Source organism: Chiloscyllium punctatum, chromosome 45 (assembly GCF_047496795.1).
Source record: "Chiloscyllium punctatum isolate Juve2018m chromosome 45, sChiPun1.3, whole genome shotgun sequence".
Lineage (NCBI taxonomy): Eukaryota > Metazoa > Chordata > Chondrichthyes > Orectolobiformes > Hemiscylliidae > Chiloscyllium > Chiloscyllium punctatum.
Genome location: NC_092783.1, coordinates 47,447,364 through 47,475,080, shown reverse-complemented (window position 1 = coordinate 47,475,080; position 27,717 = coordinate 47,447,364). Strand labels below are relative to the sequence as shown.

The following is a 27,717-nucleotide window of genomic DNA, read 5'->3' as shown; positions in this document are numbered from 1 at the left end:
TATTCACGAAATACAATACCGAGAAGTCTTCCAGATGCTCTTCAAGAGGACAGCCAGTATACACAATGTTTTTCAGAAAGCAGAGAGCCAAGCAAGGAGTTCCTTCTTTTTACCAAGTCCAAATAAATTGCAACTGTAAACCAAGATATATGGCCACCACAAAATATCTGTTAAAAAAACTTTACAATGTCTTTCCTCTGACCTCTTTCTTAATTATCTTTCACAATCTTTCACATTAAAATGCATAAAATAAAATGTTAAATATAGAAGGAGAAATCACATCCAGAGTGAGAAACAGCCAGTGTGATTATAATAAGAGCTGAAAAATGTGTTGCTGGAAAAGCGCAGCAGGTCAGGCAGCACCCAAGGAGCAGGAGAATCGACGTTTCGGGCATAAGCCCTTCTTCAGGAATAAGGAAGGTATGCCACGCAGGCTAAGACAAAAGGTAGGGAGGAGGGACTTGGGGGAGGGGCGTTGGGAATGCGATAGGTGGAAGGAGGTTAAGGTGAGGGTGATAGGCCAGAGAGGGGGTGGGGGCGGACAGGTCAGGAAGAAGATTGCAGGTCAAGAAGGCGGTGCTGAGTCCGATGGTTGGGACCGAGATAAGGTGGGGGGGGGGGGGGGGGAAGGGGAAATGGGGAAGCTGGAGAAATCTACATTCATCCCTTGTGGTTGGAGGGTTCCTAGGCGGAGCCTGAGGTGCTCTTCCTTCAGGCAGCATTCCCCATTCCTTCGCCTCCGCCGCATCTGCTCCCAGGAGGACGAGTTCCAATACCGAACAACCCAGATGGCCTCCTTCTTCAAAGACCGCAATTTCCCCTCAGACGTGATTGATGATGCTCTCCACTGCATCTCCTCCACTTCCTGCTCCTCCGCCCTTGAACCCCATCCCTCCAATCACCACCAGGACAGAACCCCACTGGTCCTCACCTACCACCCCACCAACCTCCAGATACATTATATCATCCTTCATCGTTTCCACCACCTCCAAACAGACCCCACCACCAAGGATATATTTCACTCCCCTCCCCTCCCCTATCAGCGTTACAGAAAGGCCACTCCCTCTGCGACTCCCTCCTCAGGACCACACCCCCCACCAACCCAACCTCCACTCACTGCACCTTCGCCTGCAACCGCAAGAAATGCTAAACTTGCGCCCACACCTCCCCCCTCACTACCCTCCAAGGCCCCAAGGGATCCTTCCATATCCATCACAAATTCACCTGCACCTCCACACACATCATTTACTGCATCCGCTGCACCCGATATGGCCTCCTCTACATTGGGGAGACAGGCCACCTACTTGTGGAACGTTTCAGAGACCGCCTCTGAGACACCCGCACTAACCAACCCAACTGCCCCATGGCTGAACACTTCAACTCCCCCTCCCACTCCGCCAAGGACATGCAGGTTCTTGGCCTCCTCCATCGCCAGACCATGATAACATGATGGTTGGAGGAAGAACGCCTCATCTTCCGCCTAGGAACCCTCCAACCACAAGGGATGAATGCAGATTTCTCCAGCTTCCTCATTTCCCCTCCCCCCACCTTATCTCAGTCCCAACCCTCTGACTCAGCACCGCCTTCTTGACTGGCAATCTTCTTCCCGACCTCTCTGTCCCCACACCCTCTCTGACTTATCACTCTCACCTTAACCTCCTTCCACCTATCGTATTCCCAGTGCCCCTCCCCCAAGTCCCTCCTCCCCATCTTTTATCTTAGCCTGCTTGACACACCTTCCTCATTCCTGAAGAGGGGCTTATGCCCGAAACGTCAATTCTCCTGCTCCTTGGATGCTGCCTGACCTGCTGCACTTTTCCAGCAACACATTTTTCAGCTCTGATCTCCAGCATCTGCAGTCCTCACTTTCTCCTAGTGTGATTATATAATTCAGGAAATTTGTAGGCAACAAAAACATTACTTGTAAATCTTTTTCTTTCTCCATGTTAAAAGTTTAAATTTCAGTAGCCCAGTGAAAACGCATTGGGAGATAATGTGGGAATTCAGTTCAGAGGGGAAGAGATGCTTTTTTGCTTGCTTCCTTTTTTTGGCTCATAGCTTCTGTGGTGCTTTATTTTAAAAAAAAAAAGAGGCGAAACTGAAGCCCAGAATGGGGCCCAGTACAAAAGAGTGATATCACAGGTAAACTGGAAGTTCATTGATGATAGTCAAATTAGTAAGCTATTATTGCTTACTTTCAGAGAAAGGTAAACAGGAGAAATATTTACAGGTTGCAAACTTAAAAGCCCAGTAGAAAATTTCTAAAAATCAAATTAAGGACTAAGTGAAGTGAAATGGACATACAGAGCTATATGTTGTGAGAGCTAGTGGACCCCATTGTGGTTCATAGAGACCACATCTGTGGCAATTGTTAATTATTTTAGGAACTCTGCCTCAGAGTTGATGAGCTGGTGTGAGTTTTAAGCGGTGCAAAACTTTGGAGTGGGAGAGTTACCAGGATGCTGTGTTTCAGGTGATAGTCACAGCGCTTAGGTAAACCACCTCAAACTCGATCAGTGATCAGGGATGAGGATGTGACTATGAGCAAGGCAAGGAGAGAGATCCAGGAGGTAGTGCTGAAGCAGCCTCAGCCCACAAGCTTGCCTAACAGGTTTGAGATTCTTACTCACAGTGAGAGTGAGAGCAGGGGCTGTATGGAGGCCGAACAAACTGACCATAGCACCATGGTACAGGGAACCATTCAAAAGTGGAGAGAAAAAGAAAGAGAAATGTACTTGTAATAGGGGATAATATAGTCAGAGGAATAGACTATGTTCTCTGTGGCCAGCATCAAAAGTACCAAAGGCTGTGTTGACTGCCTGGTGCCCAGGATCTCACCTGGACTGCAGAGGAACTTCGAGTGGGAGGAGAAGATCTAATTGATCCAGAAATTAAAATTAATAGCAAGAAGTGATATAGAGTCAGAAGGCACAGAATCTGTGGGGGTAGAGTTGAGGAACCACAAAGGGAAAAGGACCATGATGGGACTTGTGTATAAACCTCATAGTAGTAGTAGTAGTAGTCAGGATGTGGGAAACAAAAAAATGTAAGAAAGGCATTATTACATTAATCATGGGAGACTTGAATATGCAGGTGGACTGGATAAAATCAGGGAAAAAAAATCTCAATAAAAGAAATTTGAGGAATGTCTAAGATGATTTTTTAGGAGCAGCTTGCTGTAGGGCCCACTAAGGAACAGTCAATTCTGGATTTGGTTATGTATAATGAGGCAGACTTGATTAGGAAGCTCAAGGTGAAGGACCTCTTAGTAGGCAATGACCATAATATGATAGGAGACTAAGACCCAAGTGAACAGCCTCAGAGAGTGAAGGGACAACCCTTTAGAAATGAGAGAAGAGTAAAATACTTCAGTCAGAGCGTGGTCAATCTGTATTGTCAGAGAAGGCTGTGTCTGCCAAGTCACTGAGTGTATTTAAGTAGGAGAAAGATAGGCGGTTAGTATGGGGATCAAAAGTGACAGGGAGAAGACAGACGAAACATACACTTCCCTTTATTGGTCAGAACATAGAGTATCAGAGTTGGAAGGTCATGTTGCAGCTGTATTAGGATATTGATTAGGTCACTTGGAATATTGTGTGCAATTCTGGTCTCCCTCCAAAGGAATAATATTGTGAAACTTGAAACAGTTCAGAAAAGATTCACAAGGATGCTGCCAGGGTCAGAGGATTTGAGCTAGGAGGGAGAGGCTGAATAGGCTGGGGCCATTTTCCCTGCAGCAGAGGCTGAGGAGTGACCTTATAGAGGTTTATAAAATCATGAAGGGTAGAGTAAATAGACAAGGTCTTTTCCCTGGAGTTGAGGGAGGGTCCAGAACAAGAGGGCAAAGGTTTCGGGTGAGAGGGGAGATTTAAAAGGAATCAAAAGGGGCAACTGTTTCACACAGCAGGTGGTGTGTGTATGGAATGAGCTACCAGAGGAGGTGGGAGAGACTGGGACAATTACAGCATTTAAATAGGCATCTGATGGTTACATGAATAGGAAGGGTTTAGAGGGATCTGGGCCAAGGGCTAGCAAATGGGACTATATTTGGTTATGATATCTGATCAGCATAGATAAGTTGAGTGGAAGGGTCTTTTTCTGTGCTGTACATCCCCATAAGTTTATCAACCCAATATTAAGTCATCAGCTGTGATCAAATGGCCTAATTCTGCTCCCATATCTTATGGTCTTATTCTTAAAGTAGTCCTAACAATTAATACTCATTGGGTAGGGTAAATTACTGTGTCCAACAATGGTAGAAATTAATTTTGTATAGGTTCCAATATAGCAGATTCCAAATAGTCTATTTCTTCATGGACTATTAATCTGCCTAATTCTCAGTTGCAAGTAGAAGGAGCAAAGTGAATAGTTGGCCAGAAAAATGTTTCAAAGTGACTCTCAAGCATAAACAAAAACTTAACAGGTAATGTACATGTGGTACTCAAATTAAAGCAAGACATTATTAGATCTTAACATAGTTCTACTATTTTTGTTTGCTTCAGAGTTAAATATTTATCGTTTCCTTTCTATTCAGTTCTAAAAATTTTAAAACTGTTCAAAAGCATAAATGACATTTCATATCACTGCAACAGTTGACAGAAGCTATCAAGTAAACCAAATAAATCTACAAATTATTAGTGGAAACCTAGCTTTTAATTGCAAACACAAAGATTTTATTATTGTCTAAATGAAACTTTATCAGCAATGGCTATTGACAGTTCACAATAGCATACAGGAAACACACCAAACATTTTTTGTAAATTCTATTACAAAACATCTTGCAGTTGGAGATTATTAACATACCAAATTTAGAGTGGTTAAAGAATGAGGAATAATGCAGCAGTCACAGTTCCTTTATCAATGGATGCTTTCAGAGTTAGGAATAAATAAATAGAAACTTTTAGCACTGCTTAGTAGCTACAATCTAAATTCAAAACAGTGGAACTCTCATTGCTTTGTTTCCCTTGAAGGGGCTCCAGTTTGCTCAATTCATGGCAGAATACAGTTATGACAATGAAGTCTTCTTTTGTTGATGCTGTAATGATTTAGACTCATGGGATCCTCAATACCTGCTCACAACCTTTAGCAAAAGAGTTATAAGATTCTATCACAGACAATAATACTGGCTATGATATTTCAGTATAGACTCTTCTCAACAGCTGAACTGATTGTATCATGTGTCTACCTTCAACTCCCAGTCATTACTGGGACCAGAGGACATAGCCTTCAAGTAAAAGGGGAGACCTTTTAGAATGGAGATAAGGAGCAACTCCTATAGTTGGAGAGTGGTGAATCTATGGAATTCATTGCCACACATGGCCTCGTGGAGGCCAGGTCATTGAATATATTTAAGACAGAGCGATATCAAGGGGATCAAGGGTTATGGGGAGATAGCAGGAGAATGGATTGAGAAACTTATCAGGTCAGGCTGCATAAGAGGAGCAGAAGAATCAATCTTTTGGGCATAAGCCTGATGATGAAGGGCTTATGCCCAAAACATCGATTCTCCTGCACCTCGGATGCTGCCTGACCTGCTGTGCTTTTCCAGCACCACACTCTTGACTCTGACCTCCAGCATCTATAGTCCTCTCTTTCTCTTGAGAAACTTATCAGCCATGATTGAACGGCAGAAAGACTCAAGGGGCTGAATATCCAAAGTTCTGCTCCTGTGTCTTATGATCTTATTACAATGGCCAGGGTACCCAATAATCAGATTCTGAAGATTTATCTGCTGTTGAAAGAGGAGAGTAATCCCTCCAAACTTGCAAAAATCAGCCACAGCTTTTGATCAAGAATGAAGAATTGTTGGACACAAGTGTAATTAATCTTGAGTGGAATACATTTTCTTTAGGCTCAGCAAGCAGAAGTCGATAACATCTGCCTCTTGTTGAGAAGTTTCAACAATCGCTGGTATTTGGTTCTGAGCTAGGTAAAATTCTTCAACATTCTGTAGAATTTGGAGAGCAAAGCATGCATTTCCAATTAGATGGGAGAAATGTTGATTACTGCTAATGCAACCTTATTCCACAGTATCAGTCTGTATTTTAAGAGTGGCGTTAGCATGTCTTTGAGCTTGAGCAACGATATTTGTGCAGTTCTTGGTCAGAAGCTCACTTCCATTCTACTCAGCCAAGTTTTTTTTAAGCCAAGAGTACAACACTCACTCATGTTACAAATTTAAAATTAGTCAGGTGACTGATAACCTGCATGAACTTTACGATAAATGATTCAGATGAGTTTAGGTATTACCCTAATCTTGTATCAATGCTGCTTGTTTACTTCTCAGTCTTGAAATTTAATTTTTACACCCTCCCACTTCCTGTTTCTTCTCCTCAGGTTTCATATAAACTGAATACTTTTTTTAGGCCAGCACTGTGTGGGCAAAAGTCTGCACTGCTGACAATCTTATAAAAGACAATGAATCATACTACTGCTCACCAATTTATAATTCGCCATTGCTGTCACTAGCTGCTAATGTTGGATATGATCGGGGATATCTTGGGTCACACCCCTATCCTTCTTACTGCTATTTAGCCAGTTATTGATACCATGACAGGTGAAAGTGCTCACTCAACATCAGACAGAGTGCAAGCTTAAGCCTGATGAACAGTAAATAGGTTTATTACTTATAAAAGCTAGTTACAGTATATTTAAGTTGCAAAACTGCCTCTTATAAGAGGCTTAACCCAACGATAATTACACATAAGTGTCAACAGCATGTGATTATAGTACTAAGAACAATTTTTGAAGCACACTGGAGAAGATAACAGCATTGCTTAGCACCTCCCAGAAACAGTCATTTACACTCTGAACAGAGCTTACCTTGTGATGTTAGTTAACTCTTTCAGGCAAGAACTATCATATACAACACTATCCAAAATTCAAACAAGATCTGCAAAACTTCTTATATTTTTTAACAAAGATAAGAATTTATAAAAGGTGAGAACCTACACACTTTACCTTCTATACAAGCGTGACTGTCCAAAGTTAACTCCCAATAATGGCAACTGGAATGTTGTTAATGCCAAGAGTACCTGCAGATGAAAACAATTAAATTGATCTCATGTATTGATGTTGCTTTCCCCCCCAGATTCACAGTTCTATTCAATAGAATACTTCCACATGATTTACCAATAGCTCATTACAACGGCTTGCTATGAACTCACCAGATCAGTGACAATCTGTGGCACTCTGCAGACATGCTGTAACTGGGAGTCAAAACTAAAAAAGTAGAACTATCTATAAATTAAATCACCACCACTCACATCCAAGTTGGGTAGGTCTGCAGAAAACCTCTTCAAATGTTTTGCATGTTGAAGCAGTTTTGCCAGCTGTTCGACTGATCACATTTCGGATAGTCACACATGCCAACCCACACAAATCAACTTACAAGACTGAAAGTTGCACAAATTAACAAAAATAAATCATATAACTGAAACACTTCCCTCAAAAGGTTCATGACCAAAGCATTTTTTTTTTGGAAAAACATAACCAAATAAGTGAACTTTCTTTCAAATCTTGACTGTGGCTGGCCATATTGAACAACTATGATAGCAACTCAGTTCTGAAAAACGGGCTCTTCAAAAAAAAACTAATCTTTCAAAAGAACTTCAGATAAGAACTCTCCAAGAATAAATGCTTAGTAATGAAAAGAACTTGGTGACTAGAGAATGAGTAACTGTTCGAGCTATTTTACAGGTCTGATGCTGGGGAAATTACACATCATACTTGAAGTGTCCAGATGACCAGAACAGCACAGGAAAGCAGTTTAAGGATGACAATTGTTTTATTTTTTTAAAAAAGGCATGTAGAAAGGAGAAAATCAGTTTGAAATCATATTCTAAGGAAAAGTGCCATCACAGTAAAACTCAGCATTGAGTAAGTGTACATCAAGTTACTTTCTAAATAGTAGTAAAGCAGTCATAGTGACTACTTTTTGGAAGAGTTTGCTCCAAGTTCATATGGCAAATACAGCTTGGGGACAGGATTACAGAATAACTCTGTTTATTCAATTCTGATTTTGGCTGATGATATCATAGCTATTGTGTATGTATTTTGGCATACAGGGCACATAGGTTCCAAAGTAGCTGCAGTGGTAATTTTGTAAATCCTATCGAAGTTAAAAGGTATTACATTATGAGACACAATAGCTAGTATTGTATTGGAAATGTACCAATTCTGAAATTACATAATTTGGGTCCTCACAAGGTTCACAAAAATTTAAAAAAAAAAGGATATAATGAAATTTAAAACTTCAACATTTACACTTTCATTAATGTGTACAGTTACAAATGATTAAGTATACAATACAAATGTAAAGTTTTACTTAGAAATATCTCAAGTCTTTCCAAAAAACAGAGGTTTAGATCCTAGACTGATAATTCTAAGCTGAAATTGAATTGTGAGATCTAAGCATACAGTTTAGCTAATTTTCAGGGTGCATAAGTACCATACTCAAATATTTTAATTGAAATATGTTCTCACAACTAAAATTTATATTGAACAGTTGGTTTAGAAAATCAAAAATTCTGAAAGAATGATGAAATTAGTGCTTTCATTCTACATTTGTAGCAGTTTCAAATGTGCACAAAAGTAAAATTCAACATAATGCTTGGGGCTTGCAAACAGCACATGCACAAATGAGGTTCAACTACACTTCTCCCACTTTTAGATACAGAGGAGTGCAAACACATTAAATCTGACATTCAGCACTTTCAATTCACTACAGCTGCATATCTATAGAACTATTGTTTGATGAACTATTGTTTCAGAGAAAACAAGTACAGAGATTGCAAACCTGATAACATGAAATAACTCTGAAAACACATCAGGGAGAAAGACTTTTTAAAAAAAAACCTTTATATTAAGACTTGAATGGCAAGTCACCAAAGCATAAATTAAGACCACCAAAAGAATTTGGTACAACATGCAATTCAGGGCTTTCTCAAAAATTATTTGTCTGATAATCATTCCTGTTAAAGTAAAGTACATATCTCATGCACAAAATTCAGATACCACTGCTGTCGTCAGACAAAGAAATACATATTACAGAAAAGTGAAGATTGGAGATAGCCACAGCTCCAAGGAGCTGGAATGAAGGAAGAGCATTTTAAAACCATTCTGTTATTTACCCACGTGATGTCCTTGTTCAAATCTTTTTAAAAAGGTGAGAAGCTGCCCAAGAACACAAGTGAATAGCATACTATAATAAAAAGGGGATTAAATCGGTGTCAAAGCCCCATGTTGCCAAATGCTACTCTTGCATACATCAGCAAGAAGCACTAAACACGCAGCATTGTAGACATGACAAATGGAGGAACAATGAAGGGAAGTTTTTCAAACGCTAAATTCTTTTCCTTACAAGCTTACACTAGCCTGTGTGCATGAAATAGGGGAATCTACAGTTTAATTTACAACTAGAGTTTTTGGAAAACCTAAAAAATAGCTTAGCACAAACTACCTCATGTTCAAGTCTAATGAGTGCGAGTAAGTTTAAAGATCAATACTCTTCAAGTAAGTTAGCATTAAATTAAGAGGCAAATTCTGATTGATAATGCTCAGTTTAGAGACTACCAGGGTCACTCAGCTCTTGACCTCATTGTAGTCTTGGTCTAAACATGGGCAAAAATGCCCAACTCTAGAAGTGAAACAATAGTCACTGCCTTTGACATCAAGGCTGTATTTGAAAGTATAGCATCAAGCAACATTAATGAAACTGAAGTCAATGGAGGGAAAACTCTCCACTGATTGGAGTCATACCTAGCACAAAGGAAGAAGAGTGTCATTGTTGAAAGCCATTCATTTCAGTCCCAAAACATCACTTCAAGAGTTCTCAAGCCCAAGCAGCTTCAGTTACTTCACGAAAGAGCTTCCTTCATCAGTGTCAGAGTGGGGATATTAGCAGATGATTGTGCAATGTTCAGCACCATTTGACTCCTCAGAGATTGAAGCAGCCAATGTCCATTCACATCAAGCCCGGATAAGGCCAAACCTGGATAATGTCAAGTGGGAAATAGTATTCCTGCTTCAAAAATGCCAATGATAAGGTCAAACAAGAAAGTATCAAACCATCTTCCCTTGACCTTCAAATAGCATTTCCATTATTAAATTCCCTATCGTTTTTACAATTTAAATCAAATGATTTAGGTGGGGGAAGTGAAGATGTCATCTGCAAGTCTAGTTGCCACAAAGGTAGGTCAGAATGAATACTGTGAAGCAATGCTCCTTCTGAGCCATGCAGCCATTGGAAGGTCCTGTACATGTCAACTAGCATGCTGATATATTGATTTCCACATACAGAAGTCATTAGACCTCGGAGGGCCCTGCATTAGGGAAACAAAAATGAAGGAAACACGATTGTGAAAGTGTCATATGGAGGTTACACAGCTATATAGATAGATGGAGTATGGAGGAAAAAGGCAAAACTCTGGCAGATGAAGAATCTGCTAAACCTGAAATTGTTCATTTTTGCAGCAAGGATAGGAAAGCAGAATTAATATCAAAACATAACTGCAGAATTACTGGTGCAGAGGGACCCAAGTGCCCAGGGATGTGCAGGCCAGGTGGATTAGCCATGGGGAATGCAGGGTTACAGGCATAGGGTAGGGAATGGGATGCCCTGAGGGTCAGTGTAGACTCGAGGGGCCAAATGCCTGTTTTCATAGATTCTTCAAATCCCTACGGTGTGAAGTGTTACAGTGCATAAGTCAAAAAAAGTTATGCAATTACAGCAAGTGACAAAGACAGCAATAAAATGCCATCCTTTGAGATAACTGAGCAGACAGAAAGGATGTAATACAGGACATTAACAAGACTCACATCACAGATATAATATACGGAGTTTTGGTTTTGTTATTTACGTAAGGATGTAAGTGTGTTGGGGGGGGGGGAAAGAGCGCATTCAGAGAAAGTTTACTAGTTTTAGCTGGAATAATGGGTTATCTTTTGAGAAAAAGTTGGACAAGCTGGGCTTGCTTGCACTGGAGTTTAGAAGAGTAAGGACTGACATGCCATGCTATTCTGAGCATTGACTTTCAGTTTTGGAAGCTTCTTAAGTCTGCACAGCAGAAAAAAAAAAGAGAAAACATCAAGGGATGAGACGACTGAAATATCCAACATCCCAAAAGACCTTAACAAGGTGGGTGTGGAAATATTTTCGAGGGCAAGTCCAGAACTAGAGGGCTTTAGTTAAAAATCTGAGATCTCCCTTTTAGGTCAGAAGAAGTGATGGGAATATTTTTCTGAGGGTTGACTAGTTTTGGAACTTATGCCTCAGAAGGTGGAGCAGACAGGATCATTTAAATAGTTTTAAGGCAGACATTTTTGTTAGATGACAGAATCAAAGCTGATCTTAAAACAAGCGGGAATATGGAATTTAAAACAAACCAATCAACTATGATTTTATTCAAAGGTAAAGTGGGCCCAACAGCCTGATTTATTCTTAACTCATACCATACCTTAGGGTTATCATCGATCTGAAACTGAACTGGAGTAACCACATAAATATAGTAATTATTAAAACGAGATAGAGGCAAAGAAATTTGGCGACTAACTCACCTCAGTCTCCAAATAACTTGCCACTATCTACAATGCACAAGTCAAGAAGAACGGGATGGAATACTCTCCACTTGCCCAGATGGGTGCAGCTCTAACAACACATGCTTAACACCATCAAAGACAAAGCAGCCCACTTGATGGAATCCCATTCACAACCTTCAACACTGATGGTCAGTTGCAGCAATGTGCTTAGACTACAAGATGCACTGCAATAAATCACCCAGGTTCCTTCAACAGCAACTTCCAAACCCTCGACATCTGCCACCAAAAAGGACAAACTGAATGGAATCACTATCACCAGCAAGTTCCCCTCCAAGCCACACACCACCCAGACTTAAAATATTGGTTAGACCACTTTTGGAACACTGCGTGCAATTCTGGTCTCCTTCCCATCACAAGAATATTGTGAAACTTGGAAGGGTTTAGAAAAATTTACAAGTATGTTGCCAGGGTTGGAGGATTTGAACTATAGGGAGAGGCTGAATAGGTTGGGGCTGTTTTCCCTGGAGCGTCGGAGGCTGAGGAGTAACCTTAGAGGTTTATAAAGTCATGAGGGGCATGGATAGGCTAAATAGACAAGGTCTTTTCCCTGGATGGGGGAGTCCAGAACTAGAGGGCATAGGTTAAGGATGAGAGGGGAAAGATATAAAAGAGACCTAAGGGGCAACTTTTTCCACACAGAGGGTGGGTTGGTGTATGGAATGAGCTGCCAAAGGAAGTGATGGAGGCTGATACAATTGCAACATTTAAATGCATCTGGATGGGAACATGAATAGGAACACGAATAGGAACAGAGGGATATGGGCCAAGTGCTGGCAAATGGGACTAGATTAGGTTAGGATATCTAGTTGGCATGGACAAGTCAGACTGAAGAGTCTGTTTCAGTCCTGCATATCTCTATGATTCTATGACTCTGACACACTTCAGAACCCTACAGCTTTCTTTCTGACAGCACTATGGATGCACCTAAATCCCCAAAACCTGCATCAACAGGAAGGGTTTGGAGGGATGTGCGCCGGATGCTGGCAGGTGGGAATAGATTGGGTTGGGATATCTGATCGGCATGGATGGGTTTGACCAAAGGGTCTATTTCCATGCTATACTTCTCTAAGACTCAATAAAGGTAGCTCACTATATCCTCAAGGGCAATTTGGGAAAGGCAATAAATGCTATTCGGGCTACTGACACTGATCACATGGGGAAAAAAAACAAAGAGGGCAAGGTGCATAGATTTTACATAGCAAAATTTTGCCTCATCACTTCTTTACCACTTGAATATGTTAAAATAATTTCTTTTTTCAATAGACCCAGGTTTTAAGAAAATGGCTCCATTGGCAAGTTAGCTTAAAAAAATGCAATTTGATGCTTTTGAGACTTCTAAAAAGGGTATCAGAGATCCAAATCATATTTAAAATGATCACATCAAGTACTAAACTAAGAAAGTCTAGCCTATCTACTGTAAATATTTTTGGGAAATCTGAAGACTCAGTACTCCTGGTCAGTAATACCTTATTTACAAAAAGTAACATCATTTATTAAATTGGCTTTACTAAACTCATATCACTATACTTGAATAATGTTTCTTTTTCTGCCTCCTCTTCTAAAGATTCTTATAAACAAGCTAACTTTCAGTACCTCACGATTATGCAAGAGCTTACACAATGAATGTCTGCAGTCTATTTGTGGAAAGCGAACAAGCCTGATCCTGTCCTCAATTATTTTTGTGCACAGACACAAGTACCAGCAAGACAGTTGCACTAAAAATCTGCAGAAAGAATTCTGACCATTTTTATTTGAGCTATAGAATGAGTTTATCAAGCAAATCATCAAGGAGTTCCAATAACCAGACAGTAGCAATTAAAAGAATCCAAAAATGAAACCTGCTAATTATTGGCACAGCTTCCAGAAATGTCTGCACTGATGATTATAGAACCCAACTGCACTGACACTAATTCTGGCACAATATTTTCTCAGGAGACAAAATTTCTGTTGTTTATAAAGGTAGTAATCGAGTCCAGTTTATTATAATGGTAAAAAACTAGACTGCAGACTCCATGCAATTTGGGAGACCTAATCAAGATTGACTGTGATTGGCTTAAAATTTGCTTCTTTTTAGAATAATAGTAAACAAATCTGGTTAAAATATACTATTTAAATGAGAACAGAAAGACTTTAACACACATAAAAATTCGCCTGAATTCTGAAAGGCAGTGTTAACCAATTTATTGATGCAATATGTATTTTTTAAAAATCTTCAGTTTTACACCAAATTTAAGTTGCATGCCAGAAAACCTACTTGCACAGTACACAGAATCAGTTTAACATCAAACATACTTCATATTCTTCAATATAATTGGCTCCATCTTTCAGCAATTATTCCTTTTGTCTCAGAGCTAGTCACCTTTTTTTCTAAAAGCTGTTCCTTGGCTCAAGGAGACTCTATCCTTGATTTTTATCAGAGGGGCAATATATCAGGTTGGGCTCTGATCAATCTGGTTTGGTACAGAGATGAAAAGGAATTTGAAAGGCCTTTTGTTTATATGTAAAAGGATGGGACTTCAGGCCAAAATGGTTATACTTTAAAAGTGGCCTGAATAAAGAGAGGGGAGCGGTCAGTTCTCCAGCTGACCTGAGCGGAGCAGTTTTTAGTTCAGTCTTGAACTGGGAAGTTCAACAGGGAGCTATGTGGAATGTCTCTCTCTTTTCAGCCTCTCAACTTCAACCTGAAAGCATGTGTTCCATTTAGCCTGTTTTTTTAAGAGGGAGTTTGCTTATTGGGACTGTTGTATATATTCAGAACAGCATATTTAAGTCTAGTTGGATAGGTTGAATTCTGTAGGGGTTCTTTGTTCTGCTCTTTGTGTTTCATTGTGTAACGTTGTAAATAAATTTTTGTCTGTTTTAAAATCGCGTAGTCAACCTAGCCAGCTTACTCTGGTTAATTTTCACCGTACACTTATCGAAACAAATTGCAAAGTTATGGTCTGGGGCTGCCTGCTTAAAAATGTTTTGAGTGGTCTGGTCTAGTCCATAACAACATTTTATTTTGAAGAATTAATGCAATATTAAACTTTGTTGATTTAAGGTTTGCAATCATACAAATTTTAAAAACTCATCAATTCAACAGCAATAATAAAAAAAAATTCACATCATACTTACACCAGTTCCATCTCCAACCCATGCTAACGTGACTGATCCACTCAAATCCAAAAACTCATACTGGAAGGAGGGGTGGGAGGAAGAAATCAGAAATCATATTTAAGCACTTATTATAAAGGACACATTCAGTTACAAATATGACAACACAAGAGTAATTGATTATACACTGTAGTAGGCTTGACTAAGGCAATAATTGTTAAGTAATAGATTTTTTCTATCAAGTAGTGCATTAATTCACCATATTTCACAACTTGATTTTACACTAATGACACATTTTCAAAATCACAAATCCAATGTCATCTTGTTATAACCGACCAATATCTCACACCATGACTATTTTAATATCAAAATAATACATCGAATTTAGTTCATGAACCAAAATTTGCTACAGTTTATCAGCATAGCTAGGTCCCATCTTATGACTAATTCTGGCAAAGTTATGGTATGTAGCAGGACTAAATTAGTGTTCAGTCTACTGTGAAGTCAAGCAAATATCCAGCCAAATTTACTCAATCAACAAAATTAGTTATTGCGTACAATGTATGTAAGACACTAACAAAGGATTTTTGCAACAATGTGTATGCCATAAGCTGCTGTGGGGACTCTCAACCAGCCACAAATTAAGTCCAAACCATTGGGTACAGGAGCAGCAGGGCTAGAAATGCAAATTTTTGCTTTTTCCTTGCAGCCTAAGGCCTGCCTGAGCGGGACAGAATGAATCAAGACTTGCCAATGGTGGCAAAGGGGCAAACAAATGCTCCGGGTGACTATAATAAGACAGCCGCTAACCAAGGAAGCATCACCTCTCCATTCATTAGATGTCAGTACTCAATAGTCCAACTGACATTGAGAAGAGCATGTGGGAGATCACAAGAACAAATAAATCCCCCATCACCAAGAGATGCAGGGCATTAGAATCAACATGACTGAGATCAGAACGCAGCCTCTGATAATTTTGTTCTACTTCATGCTTAGTCCACTTATTTCAAAAGTGATCATTCATACTGAGGTTCCAATAGGATTCCAAAACAGTTCTGTCCGAAGTGTACATCCAAACTTTTTTCCCCCAAAATCTTTTGCATATTCCATAATGAATAAAATTTATTGGATCATTGCAAGGTAACGGAAAAAGAAACATCCCCTTCCCAGAACTACAATAGCTTATTCTTGTACTCAGCTTGTCTTCCTCCTGATTTAGTAGCTCACGCTGTTATTTTCACAACCTTCAGCCTGATGGCATGTAAAACATCATCTTCTCCTTTTCTCAGCATTCTGAAAAGACGATCACTCATTACCAGTCCTGAATCACTTTTAATAACTTATCCTCTTCCAATGCAAACACAAGAGTTGAAAATGATAAGTTTTTTTTAAATCTCCTCCCTCCCCATCCACAGTCTCCAACACCAAGGTTCAGATTTTGACAGAGTAATGACGACATAACAGTTATGCGTTCTCAGTCATTACTTTTCAGGAAACTGACTATAATTTCTGGGTTTCACATGTGTACAGTTAAATATGGAAACTGAAGGTGGTGCATGGAAGTTGTAAAAACCACTTTGCAGACCATCTTCTTTACATCTGCAAAAATGACTCTAAGCATCTGATTGCTTGCCATCTCAACATATCACTGTTTACTAGCCAACATCTGTATCTTGGGCTTGCTGCAGTTCTTCAGCGAAGCTCAGTGCAAGCTGGAAGAACCACATCTCACTTCCCACTTGGGAACCCACAGATTTCTGAACTCAATACAGAGCTCAATAGTTTTAGGGGCTGAGCAGCTTGTCCCATGTCTGTACCCCAACCCCTACATATTAGGGCTGGTCCTCACATGGGCTGCTACCACTGTTCACTTGGACTGTACTGGGACCAGTGTCCTTGTGAATTGGAAAAGGACTTTAGTGGAAAAGATAGTTGAGAAACAATGAAAAATGTTTAAGAAAATAGTTCATGACTCACAGCAAAGGTGGAGGCTAGTACAATTGCAGCATTTAAAAAGCATCTGGATGGGTATATGAAGAGGAAGGGATATGGGCCAAGTGCTGGCAAATGGGATTAGATTGAGTTAGGATATCTGGTCGGCATGGATGATTTGGACTGAAGGGTCTGTTTCCATGCTGTGCAGCTCTATGACTCTGACTGTCAGCTACTAATTATTCCCATTGGAAGCCATTAATTTTCCCAAGCTGTCCTTTGTCTGCCCAGTGTTTCATTCTCTCTGGGCTCCATCTCCACATATCGTTCACTCCTTCCCTCTTCCCTCTCCCCTCCCCAAATCTTTAGTGTTTATACACCAACTTTTTCCTAGCTACAGTCAGTTCTGAAGGGTCACTGGACCCAAAATGTTAACTCTGCCTTCTCTCCAGAGAGGAGATAGTGAAGACTGCAGATGCTGGAGAGCCAGAGTCGAAAAGCATTATGCTGGAAAAAGCACAGCAGGTCAGAAAACATAAGAGGAGCAGGAGAGTTGACGTTTCAGGCAGGACCCTTCAGTAAAACTAAAGACCTAGATTCTCTTGCTTCTTGGATGCTGCCTGACCTACTCTGCTTTTTCCAGCACAACGCTTTATCGACTCTCACTCTACACAGAGACAGCCAGATTTGGTGTGTTTTTCCAGCAATTTTTATTTCCGTTACAGAAATTGAAATGTTGCTCTCAGTGAATGTACACCTCTCTGTACAGTGCACTGTTGAAAAGCATTCCCTGGCCCCACTCTGGTCAGCAGTCATTACAAATTATGTAATGACAAGAAACAGTTCCTTTATGCTGTTAGTCTTATTGCAGATGTCCTTACAATTAACTAATCTTTAAAACACAAGTTCATAATTACTTATGAACCTCAGTAACCCTGAAATCTTGATTTCACACTTTTGGAACAACAAATTTCTCAATTATGTTCAAAAATTTCACTCTTTTTGAAATTGGAAAACCTTGGCATTACAGCTTCTACCTTTACTACATGCATTTGTCTTATTTCTCCTCTTCAAAATGTAATTAAAAAATAAAGACTGCGTGTTTAACTTCCTAGTTTCTTGACTATGAGATCACATGAATGCAATTGGTTGCAAACTCTGATTAATGATAGCACTTTAGCAGGATGCCTGGAGATCTCACTCAACTTTGACCCAGGAAAAGGGAAAATCCACTCCACAAAGTACATCTTTGTAGCAATCTTATTAGAGGTTAGAAGGGAGTGCTGTCACTGCCACTCGCCATGAAATCTAGACCTGCAGTCATGAAATTTATCTTCACAAAACTCTAAGTCATGTGAAAAGATTTACAAACAATAACCTTAAATTGAGTTAGAGTAAAAAGTGTAATTAATTTATTAAAAATAAAACATACTGGAGGAATGACAACTGTCACTGTTTTCAGTAAAGATTGTGGCTAATAGGAAGAAGTGAACACAAATAGAAAATGCTGGTAATACGCGGAAGTCTTAGCAAGACCTTTGGAGGTGGGGAGAGAGAGAGAGAGAGAGAGAGAGAGAGAGAGAGAGAGAGAGAGAGAGACAGACAGACAGAGATAATGTTTCAGGGTTGATGCAAGGTCACAGACATGAAATATTATCTCAGTTTTTATAACTAAAAAAGTTAATTACAACTGAAACATTTAAGAAACAAAGAAGTTTAAAAAGAAAGTGTATTAGCAGATTGGAGGGGCTTGTTCTTATTTTTCACAGCATGCGGAAATCACGTAGCAGGCCAGCAATTTATTGTCCTTGAGAAGGTGACAGTGAGACACCTTACTGAACTGTTGCAACCATTGGGTTCAAGAATGCTGTTAGCAAGGAGCAGAAGGATCTCACTGTGATTGCTCGGGATTGAAATCAAATGAATGTAGGAAGACACTTAAGTTGTTTACAGTAAGTATTACTATGCTAATTATACATTTAATACCTTTACCAACTGATTAAGTTATTGCAATTATTATTGTTCATCTTTATTGACTCTCGCACAATTAATTATTTTTGGTTTTAAACAAATCAACCTTGCAGTCTGATTCTTTCCAGAAGTAATTAGGTTTTCAGATTTCAAATAAAAATAGTTGCTGGTCTCTACCAGGGTTACAACACTTTACATGGTCTAACTAGAACTATATGCAATTGTAGCATAACCTTTGCCTCTATATTCCAGCTAAAAACCAGAAAGCTACACTTTTATTCAAGAAGCTACTAATATTAACCCTGAATAAAGGTTAAAGTAGCATTCCATCAGGTACACTTTACACTTTTTTTGAGGGTCCTCAACATAACTCTTCTAATCCCATTATTTGAAGGGAAAAATTTTGCTGGAATGTGGACTATGTGCATAGGAGTGAGAGTATTCAGATATTCCAGAGCACACCTCGATAGCATGGAAAGAGGCTATTTGGCCTGAGAGATTCAAAAATATTTCACCACTTTAGTACCAGTGCTTCTCTAAATTGACCAGTGACCAATTCCAAATATAAATGGACATATAAAATGAACAGGTTAGTTCATACAGTCTTCTGAATATGTTTGTGCCGCTAGAGTCAAAGAATTCCTCAGATATTTTTTAATCAACTGTTCAAAGATTTTAATTACACACTTAAGCAGATGGGACTTGAACTTGGGTCTCCTAGCTCAGAATGTCTTATATAAATATACCAACTTCAACATTTTGTTATTAAAAACAAACAGATGGAGATCAACTGTCAGAGAAGTGAGCTTAATCTGTTTAGCAGGTGTATTGAATAATTAACAAAAAAAAACAAGAAAAAATATACTGGAAATGGTAGGAACTGGAAATAAAACATTAACTGTGCTCTCCACAGATGCTGGATAACCCACATTTTCAGCATTTTCTGTTTGATCCAAATCTACCAGAACTACTGTATATTATACAAACCATCACAACTAAGAAAACAAAGTTATGACCTAGTACTAGGAACAAGAACAATCAGCTATCACAACTGGAATTCTCACTTAGCAGCTATCAAGCTCTCTTTACGGAATTCTTTGCACATCAGAATATGAATGACACAGCAATAAGTCAATAATCAATCAAACAAACAAACACTGGCATCATTTCATAGTCGCCTGGTATGTGAAGATAAGACTGATGCATTATAAAATTTTGCTGCTGAATAGGTAAGTTCAACACACAAATGAAATAATGGGACAAAGTGGAATTGCTTAACTAAAGTACTACACACAAATTTAGTAACTATGTTTACAAGTATCAGATTAGGTCACTTGATACCACTCCTGTACCTCAGTCAGAATTTCCATGAGGGCCTTAAGTACGTAAATTAGATAGGCACTTGCACGTAGCTTGAAGGAATGCTTTTCACATGAAATACTAAGTTATGTATCTGTTCTAGCAGTTCAGAAAGTCAAACAGTCTTCCTGGTGTCCTAACCAACAGTATTCCTTCAGCCACTATGGAGAAAAAGATCTGTCTATCTAGTCATTCATTCACTTTACGTATAGTGATCTAATTTCAAAAGCAAAATCCCACTGCTTAATTGCCATTTGGGAATACTTGCAGGTATGAAAAGGTAATGCATAATTGCAAATGCTTTCTTCACTTATGAAAGCGCTGCACTCAATTGTTTAACCTTTGCAGACAACTTCATTTATAGGGTGGATTCAATAGCTTTCTGTGGAATATCCTCCAGTGTTGATACAAACTGCAATGAATAACCTTCAAGGTCAAATAGCTTCTCCATAATTCAAATCCAATAGTGCAAAAGTTTAGAAAGCAAAGAGACATTGTGATCACCAGGCTCACTACACAACAAAAGCTGCAGCCTCAGGTAATTCAATCCCACAAGATTTGTTACTGAAGGCAATGCTACTATTTTAGTATAAACTCTGTGGGGAAAAGTTCACAAGTTTGAAATCAACTTCATATGATGGTAAAGCTATGAATTTAAGATGTTTTAGGAATTTGACAGAGAAAAGTGATAAGAAAAAGTAGTGAAAACAAACCATTAGGTCTAAAAACGAAGAAACATCAAACAGGTGAAAGAAGACATCCAGTGAGTCAGATAGTGAGCTGACAACTTTTTGAAGTAGTACACAGAAAGATCCAACTGCTTCAACGCAGCAGTAAATCCACTACTTGCATTCAAGTATTAAGGAGATGCATCAAAATGTACACATTTGTTACTCAGTTTAAAACAAGCCCAGCTAAAAGCTACGTGACAGGAATTTTATCGCACTGTTTAGCCGAACCCAACAAATATTATTCTGTTACAATTTTGAAAACCATGTTTATTCTGCTTACATTGATTTATACATTACTGACTTAAGTCACTATATCAAGCTATATTACTGTAACTATCAATACCAAAATAACTGTACAAGTAATTCTGTTATCTATTCCTCAAAAGTCATCCGGTTGGCAATCAGTGACTAGTGGCGTGCTTCAGGGATCAGTGTTAGGACTGCAATTATTCATAATGTGTATAGATGGTTTAGAGTTGTGGACCATGTGTAGTATGTCAAAGTTTGCAGATGACATTAAGATGGGTAGTAGAGCAAAGTGTGCAGAAGACTGTGAAACTTTGCAGAGGACTATAGATAAATTGGGCAGATGGAAGACAATGGTAACAAGTGTAACATCATCCATTTTGGTAGGAGTAACAGTAAAAATGACTTTTACTTGAATGATAAAATGTTACAGCATGCTGCTTTGCAAAGGGACCAGAGGATCCTTGTGCATGAATCACAGAAGGAAGATTGGCCTGCAGGTACTAGTAATTAGGAAGGCAAATGGAATTTCGTCCTTCATTGCTAAAGAGATTGAGTTTAAAAGCAGGGAGATTACATTGCAGCTGTACAGGGTGCTAGTGAAGCCACACCTGGAGTACTGCATGCAGTTTTGGTCTCCTTACTTGAGAAAGGATGAACTGCCACTGGAGGGGGTGCAGAGGAGGTTCACTAGGTTGATTCCGGAGTTGAGAGGATAGACTGAGTAAATGGGGATTATATTCACTGGAATTCACATGTAAGATGGAAGTCAGAGGATGTTTCCACTGGCAGGTGAAACTAGGACAAGAGGGCATAACCTCAAGATTACAGGGAGCAGATTTAGGACAGAATGGAGAAGGAACTTCTTCACCCAGGAGTTGTAATTCTATGGAATTCCCTGCCCAGTGTAGTGGTTGATGATGCTAGTTCAGTAAGTGTTTTCAAAGCTAAGACAGATTTTTTTTTGAACAATCAAAGAATTAAGTGATACGGTGAGAGAGCAGGTAAGTGGAGCTGAGTCCATGAAATGATCAGTCATGATCTTATTGAATAGCAGAGCAGGCTTAAAGAGCCAGATGGCCTACTCCTGCTCCTTGTTCTCATGAACATGCCAAATACATTCAATCAATGCTGCCTTTCATTCGTATGGTGATCAAAGGTTCAGACACTTGTTGGACATGGACATTGCTGGCTGGCCAGCATTTGTTGCCCGCCCCTAGCTCCCCTTGAACTAAGTGGTTTGCCTGTCAGAGGGTAGTTGAGAATCAACCACATTTGAGAGTCTGGACTCACATGTAGGCCAGACCAGGCAGAGATGGCAGATTTCCTTCCCTGAAGAACATCATTGAACCACATGGGTTTTGCTGACAACCAGCAATGGTTTTGTGGTCATCAGCAGATTCTCAATTCTAGAATTTTTTTTAATATATTCAAACTTCACCATCTGCAATTGTGGGATGTAAATTTGGGTCTCCAGAACATTAAATGTAATAGGTTGAGTATCACAATAGAAAGCTGAACCACAACCTTAAATTGTGATCCATTTCCCTTGCAGTGAAAATCATAAACTTATAATTTAGCAAATATTCCAATAGAGTAACAAATTCAATTAAAAGGCATAAATATTTATGTTCAAGAATCACAGATACATCAAGAATTTAATTTTTAAAAGCCTTGAATAGCTTACACTGTCGTTACAGAAAACAAATTTCCAATGGCTTACCACCACATACCAATTTATAACTTGCAAGAGTATAACTGAAATGATTGAAACTGAAATCAAAACTGGAGTGAAAAAGAGAAAGGGGAAAACTCTTTCCAATGGTTACAGTCACAGCAAGTACAAAGGACCGTGGTTGTGATTGTTGGAGGTTAATTGTCTTAGCCACAGAACATCACTGCAGGAGTTGCTTAGGCTGGATATTTCAAAATCAACCTGTTATTATACCCCTCTGCAGCAGCTGGGACTCCTAGGCCTCCTGTTCCATAAGTAGGGAAGCTGCCACTGCAACACAAGAGCTGACAAAGAGTCCCTCAGAGTAGTATCCGAGGTACAACCATCTTCATTTGCTTAATCAATGGCCTTCCCTCAATAAGGTCAGAGGTGGGGATGTTTGCCAAAAATTGAAGGACTGCAGTGATTCAAGAAGGCAGCTCATCACTACCTTCTACAGGGCAATTACAAATGGGCAATAAATGCTGGCATAGCCAGCAACACCCACATTCCATGAACAAATATAAAAATGACTGCACAACCTTCAGCCCCATTCATGACTCCTCAGATACTGAAGCAGTCAAAGTCCAAAAGCAGCAAGGGCTGAACAACTGGCAACTAACATTTGCAACGCACAAGTACCAGCAATAAACATCTCCAATGAGAAGATCCAAACATCATCTTTTGACAGTTAACGGCATTACTTTCACTGAATCTTTGACTACAAACCTCTTTGGGGTTACATTGATCAAACACTGACTAGACCAGTCAAATTAACACTGTGGATGTAATAGCTGATCAGAGACTAGAAATTCTGCAATAACTCACTCTGACTCCTCAAAATCTGCTCACCATTTATAAGACAAGTCAGGTGTGTGACTGAATATTGTCGAGAGTGTCTGGAAAAGCAAAGCAAGTCAGGCAGCATCAGAGGAGCAGGAAAATCAATGTTTCAGGCAAAGGCTCTACATCAGGAATGGAATACCTTCCACTTGCCCAGATAAGTGCAACTCCACAACATTCAAGCAGCTCATTACCATGCAGCTGACTGGTACCCCATCTAACACCTTCAATATTCACTCCCTCCACCACTGAGGCAGCACTGCAGCATTGAACAAAACTACCAAGCTTCCTTAAAAGGCATCATCCAAATCCATGATTTCTATCTACAAGGAAAATGACAGCAAAAACATGAGAACAACACCATCATCACCATTCTTTCACTGCAACTGAGTCAAAATCCTGGAATTTCCTTTCTCATAGCACTGTGGAAGTAACTATATCCCAAGTGCTGCAAATGTACAAGGAGGGAGCCCATCACCAAATTCTCAAAAACAACAAAGACTAAGCAGTAGTTACTGGCCCACATCCTGTGAATTAATAAAATTGGGCAACATGGTGGCTCAGTGCTGCCTCACAGCACCAGAGACCTGGGTTCATTTCCAGCTTTGGGTGGCTGTCCATGCACATTTGCCCAGTGTGTGCATGGATTTCCTCTAGGTGGTCTGCTCTCCTCCTACGGTCCAAAGGATGTGCAGGTTAGGTGAATTGGCCATAGCATCCAGGGATGTTCAGAATTGGTAGATTAATAATAGGTAAGTATGATTTGATTAAAAAAAAGAGAAATTGTTCAGAGATTGAGCTAAACTGCATGAGTTAAGTTACACATTAAGCATTAAAGAATCATCATCTGCCAATTTATGATTTTATATTTCCTACACTTTGAAAGGGAAATTAAGGAATAGCCAAACTCACTTATTCAAACAAAAGTTGATCTCAAAATTTAAAGCTAGTTCTGACTAAACATTTGATATCATGGGCTTTGAAACTATTCCAATTACAGCTTCCACCTCCTACATATTTTCGATTATTGTATGCAGTCAGTGCCAACATTAAAGCACCAGCGTCAACTAGAAGCAGGTTAACAAGTGGGTACTGACAGTACTTCAGAAATGCATTCATATAGTTTGTTAAAATTAGAACAAACATAATTACTACTTGTAACACAAAGCTAAGTGCAAATAATTATGACAGCATCTCTCGTAGAAGCAAGCAGAAATGGCAAGCTAAAAATATTTAGAATTTCAAAAAGGAAGAATTGAAGGCAGTTCAAGATGATGAACATGTGTTCAGCTGCATAAATTAGATAAACAGCAACTGGATTATGAACACAGTGCACTGTAGATTCAGAGTACAGATGAGGCCCTTCAACTCTTCAAACCTGCACCAACAAAAATACTCTAAATCTGCACTCATCCCACTTTCTAGCACTTTACTACTTGAGATGAGATACCCAACCAGAAACAGGACATGAAATGTTATACACCTACTTACATACAAATTTAAAACTGTTTTGTGAATGTATCAAAATTGCAGCATAATTCATGAAGGGAAGCTATCAAACACAGACAATAAGTTTCCCCTATATTTTCACTTTCTTCAAAGTTTTAATCAATGCAGCTAACATTTAAGTGATGTTTTTCAAGCTATTAAATCCAAAACAAAAAAGTAACACTTTTAATACTGCTTGACAGAGCTTAACTAATTCTGAAAATTTAAGAGTTTTAATTCACAATCTAAATTTACCAGCACATTCCTAAAGCTTCACAAACACACTGTTTCAACCGTCTAATCAGTCACTTAAATTTCTGCTCTCGTGATTATAGTTTTATTTTTCAGTCATAAACCAGCCATGAGAGTGGATGTTTAATTATCATTTTTAAAATGAAAATAAAACTCCAATAACATCCCTCCCAAACTTGGACGGCAGGTTCCCAATAACAGTGGTTTGAGAAAATTCCAAAACGCCTCATCAAAACATAGCAAAAAAGGGTTGGATTTGAAAGCTCGGGGATACCAATTAAAATCTTGACTTGTCGTTTGAAAATTACATTCATCGGGTTTTTTTTTAAAAAAGGCCTGCTTTGGGCAAAGATGGCAGTGAAGATGTTTACAAATTCTGATGCACGGAGCGCTATTTTTAAAACTACACTGACACGCTTTACGTTTCCCCCTTCCTGTAAGCAGCACTGCGCCTCAAGTTAAGGCAAGCACTTGCAAGAAGGTGGCTCACCACTTCCTTCTCAAAGGCAATCGGGGATGGACAATCAATGCTGGCTCACATGTAATGATTAAAAATTTAAAAAAAAACACACTTTTGGTGTTTGGGGAGAAAAGGTGGAAAATGAGTCTTGGGCATATTCTGATACAGTTACAGTACAAAACACTGACACAACCTGCTGAGGCAAGAGGAAGAAAGGAGGCTGTCTGATGAGCAACTTTAACGGATTGAGATACATGGATTATTGCAATTTTTTTTATATATAAAAGAGAAGGCGGTAGAAGGGTTAGTGGACCCGAAATATTAACTCTGCTCTCTCTCCACAGATTAGAGTGGTGCTGGAAAAGCACCCCTCAGACGCTGCCTGACCTGCAACACTCTTAATCTAGACTCTGATCTCCAGCATCTGCGGTCCTCACTTTTGCCTCTCTCTCTCTCTCTCTCCCCAAAGATGCCGATGGACCTGCTGAGTTTTTTTTTTGCAGCATTTTCGGTTTCTGAACATGCTGCGACTCACTCACCTTGTGGGTGTGGGCTGTTAAATTCCTCTGGAACCCCTGCCGCTCTTGGCAGTTGGTGGAGATGCTCCTCTCGTGCAGCCCGTGGCCGTTGCTGTTGCTGAGCAGCTGCTCCTCGAGCGCCGCCGCTGCAGCTGCAGCAGCCGCGAGCCTGCCCTGGAAATCAAACACCGCAAACACGGAGAGCAGCAGCAGCAACAACAACCCAGCCACTGCCCCCATCGTTCACCTCTTCCTCCTTTTTAACCCGGTCAACCTTCAAATTTAAAGTTGGTTAATAAATAAACAAATGTGAATAAAATGTCAAAAACACCATCGCGTCAGCACGCAGGTTTAAAAACACCAACAACAAACTGACACCCGCCCCACCGGACGTCCCGCCCCTAGCAACACCTCCCCCCAATCAGTGGCTTTCTCCGCCTCTTCGCGCTGCCTATCGGTCCGCCTCCTTGTCAATCAGCCCACACGACCTCAGGCCAGTGGCAATCTGATCCATCTGCTCCCTTCAGGTGCTGAGGCTGATGTTTGTCCAGGGGACAATTGCTTCTTCCACAGAGCAGCTTGGATATATTGTTAGAGATTCAATATGTACCGTTTCATCAAATGCACTCGTTCCTTTTCTTTTATCTTTCCCCTGGTTTACTTTTGCTATCATGGCAAAATTTTGGAAAGCACTACACCTTCACACTTTTAAAACATAGACTAGGAGCGATTTCTGCTCTCAAAGAGAATATGTGCAATTCTTTACCACACAGAGCTGTCAAGGGTGGATCGTTAAATATAAATTCAAGGCCGAGATACATGTTTGATAAGTAAGGGAATCGAGGGTTACACGGAAAAGGCAGGAAACTCAAGTTGAGGATCAGCCATGATCTCATTGAATGACGATGCAGATCCAAAGGGCTGAATGGCCTACTTCCAATTCTATGTCTTATGGTATCACGAAAGCAACATTGTACAGACTATGAAAATATTGTTTTAGCCGTATGTGTTCTCTTTATTTCACAATTTTCCTGTATATAGCGCCTTCAACAAAGCACGATGTTATAGACACTTCTCAGGAACATTATATAGAAAAATGTGAAACCAAGACACATTTAAACAACAAAAGCAAAATACTGCGAAAGCTGGAGATCTGAAACGCTACAGCTGCTGATTATCTCCAGCATTTGCTGCTTTTATTTCACATAAATGCAATATTAGAAAAGATGCAGCCAAATATTTGGTCAATTTGACACATTTCAAGGAATGTCATTAAGGAGGAAGCAGAAATGGAGATTAAGGAGCAAAGTCTAGAGTTTAGGGTCTTGACAGCAGAAGACACAACTACCAGTAGTAGAGAAATTAAATTTGGTGTCCTCAAGAGTGCCAAACTTGAGGAATGTAAGTATCTCTGAGTATTTGGAGCTACAGGAGATTACAAAATAAGGAAGATTAAAACCATTGAGGAGTTAAAATCAAGGATGAAAATTTTAAAATGCACTCATGCAC

At 39.6% G+C, this 27,717-nt stretch overlaps 1 protein-coding gene across 1 annotated transcript in view; it reads right to left on the bottom strand.

Annotated features, from left to right (window-relative positions):
* sort1a (sortilin 1a) overlaps positions 1 to 26,586 on the bottom strand; it is a 77,647-nt gene extending 51,061 nt beyond the window's left edge. Inside the window, exons 1-3 of the mRNA XM_072563681.1 lie at positions 26,230 to 26,586; positions 14,716 to 14,775; positions 6,961 to 7,034 (exon numbers count right to left, since the gene is read on the bottom strand). Of these exons, the coding sequence (XP_072419782.1) occupies positions 6,961 to 7,034; positions 14,716 to 14,775; positions 26,230 to 26,448 (353 nt within the window). The 5' untranslated portion in view covers positions 26,449 to 26,586. The remainder of the gene's footprint in view (positions 1 to 6,960; positions 7,035 to 14,715; positions 14,776 to 26,229) is intronic.
* Positions 26,587 to 27,717: the final 1,131 nt, after the last annotated feature.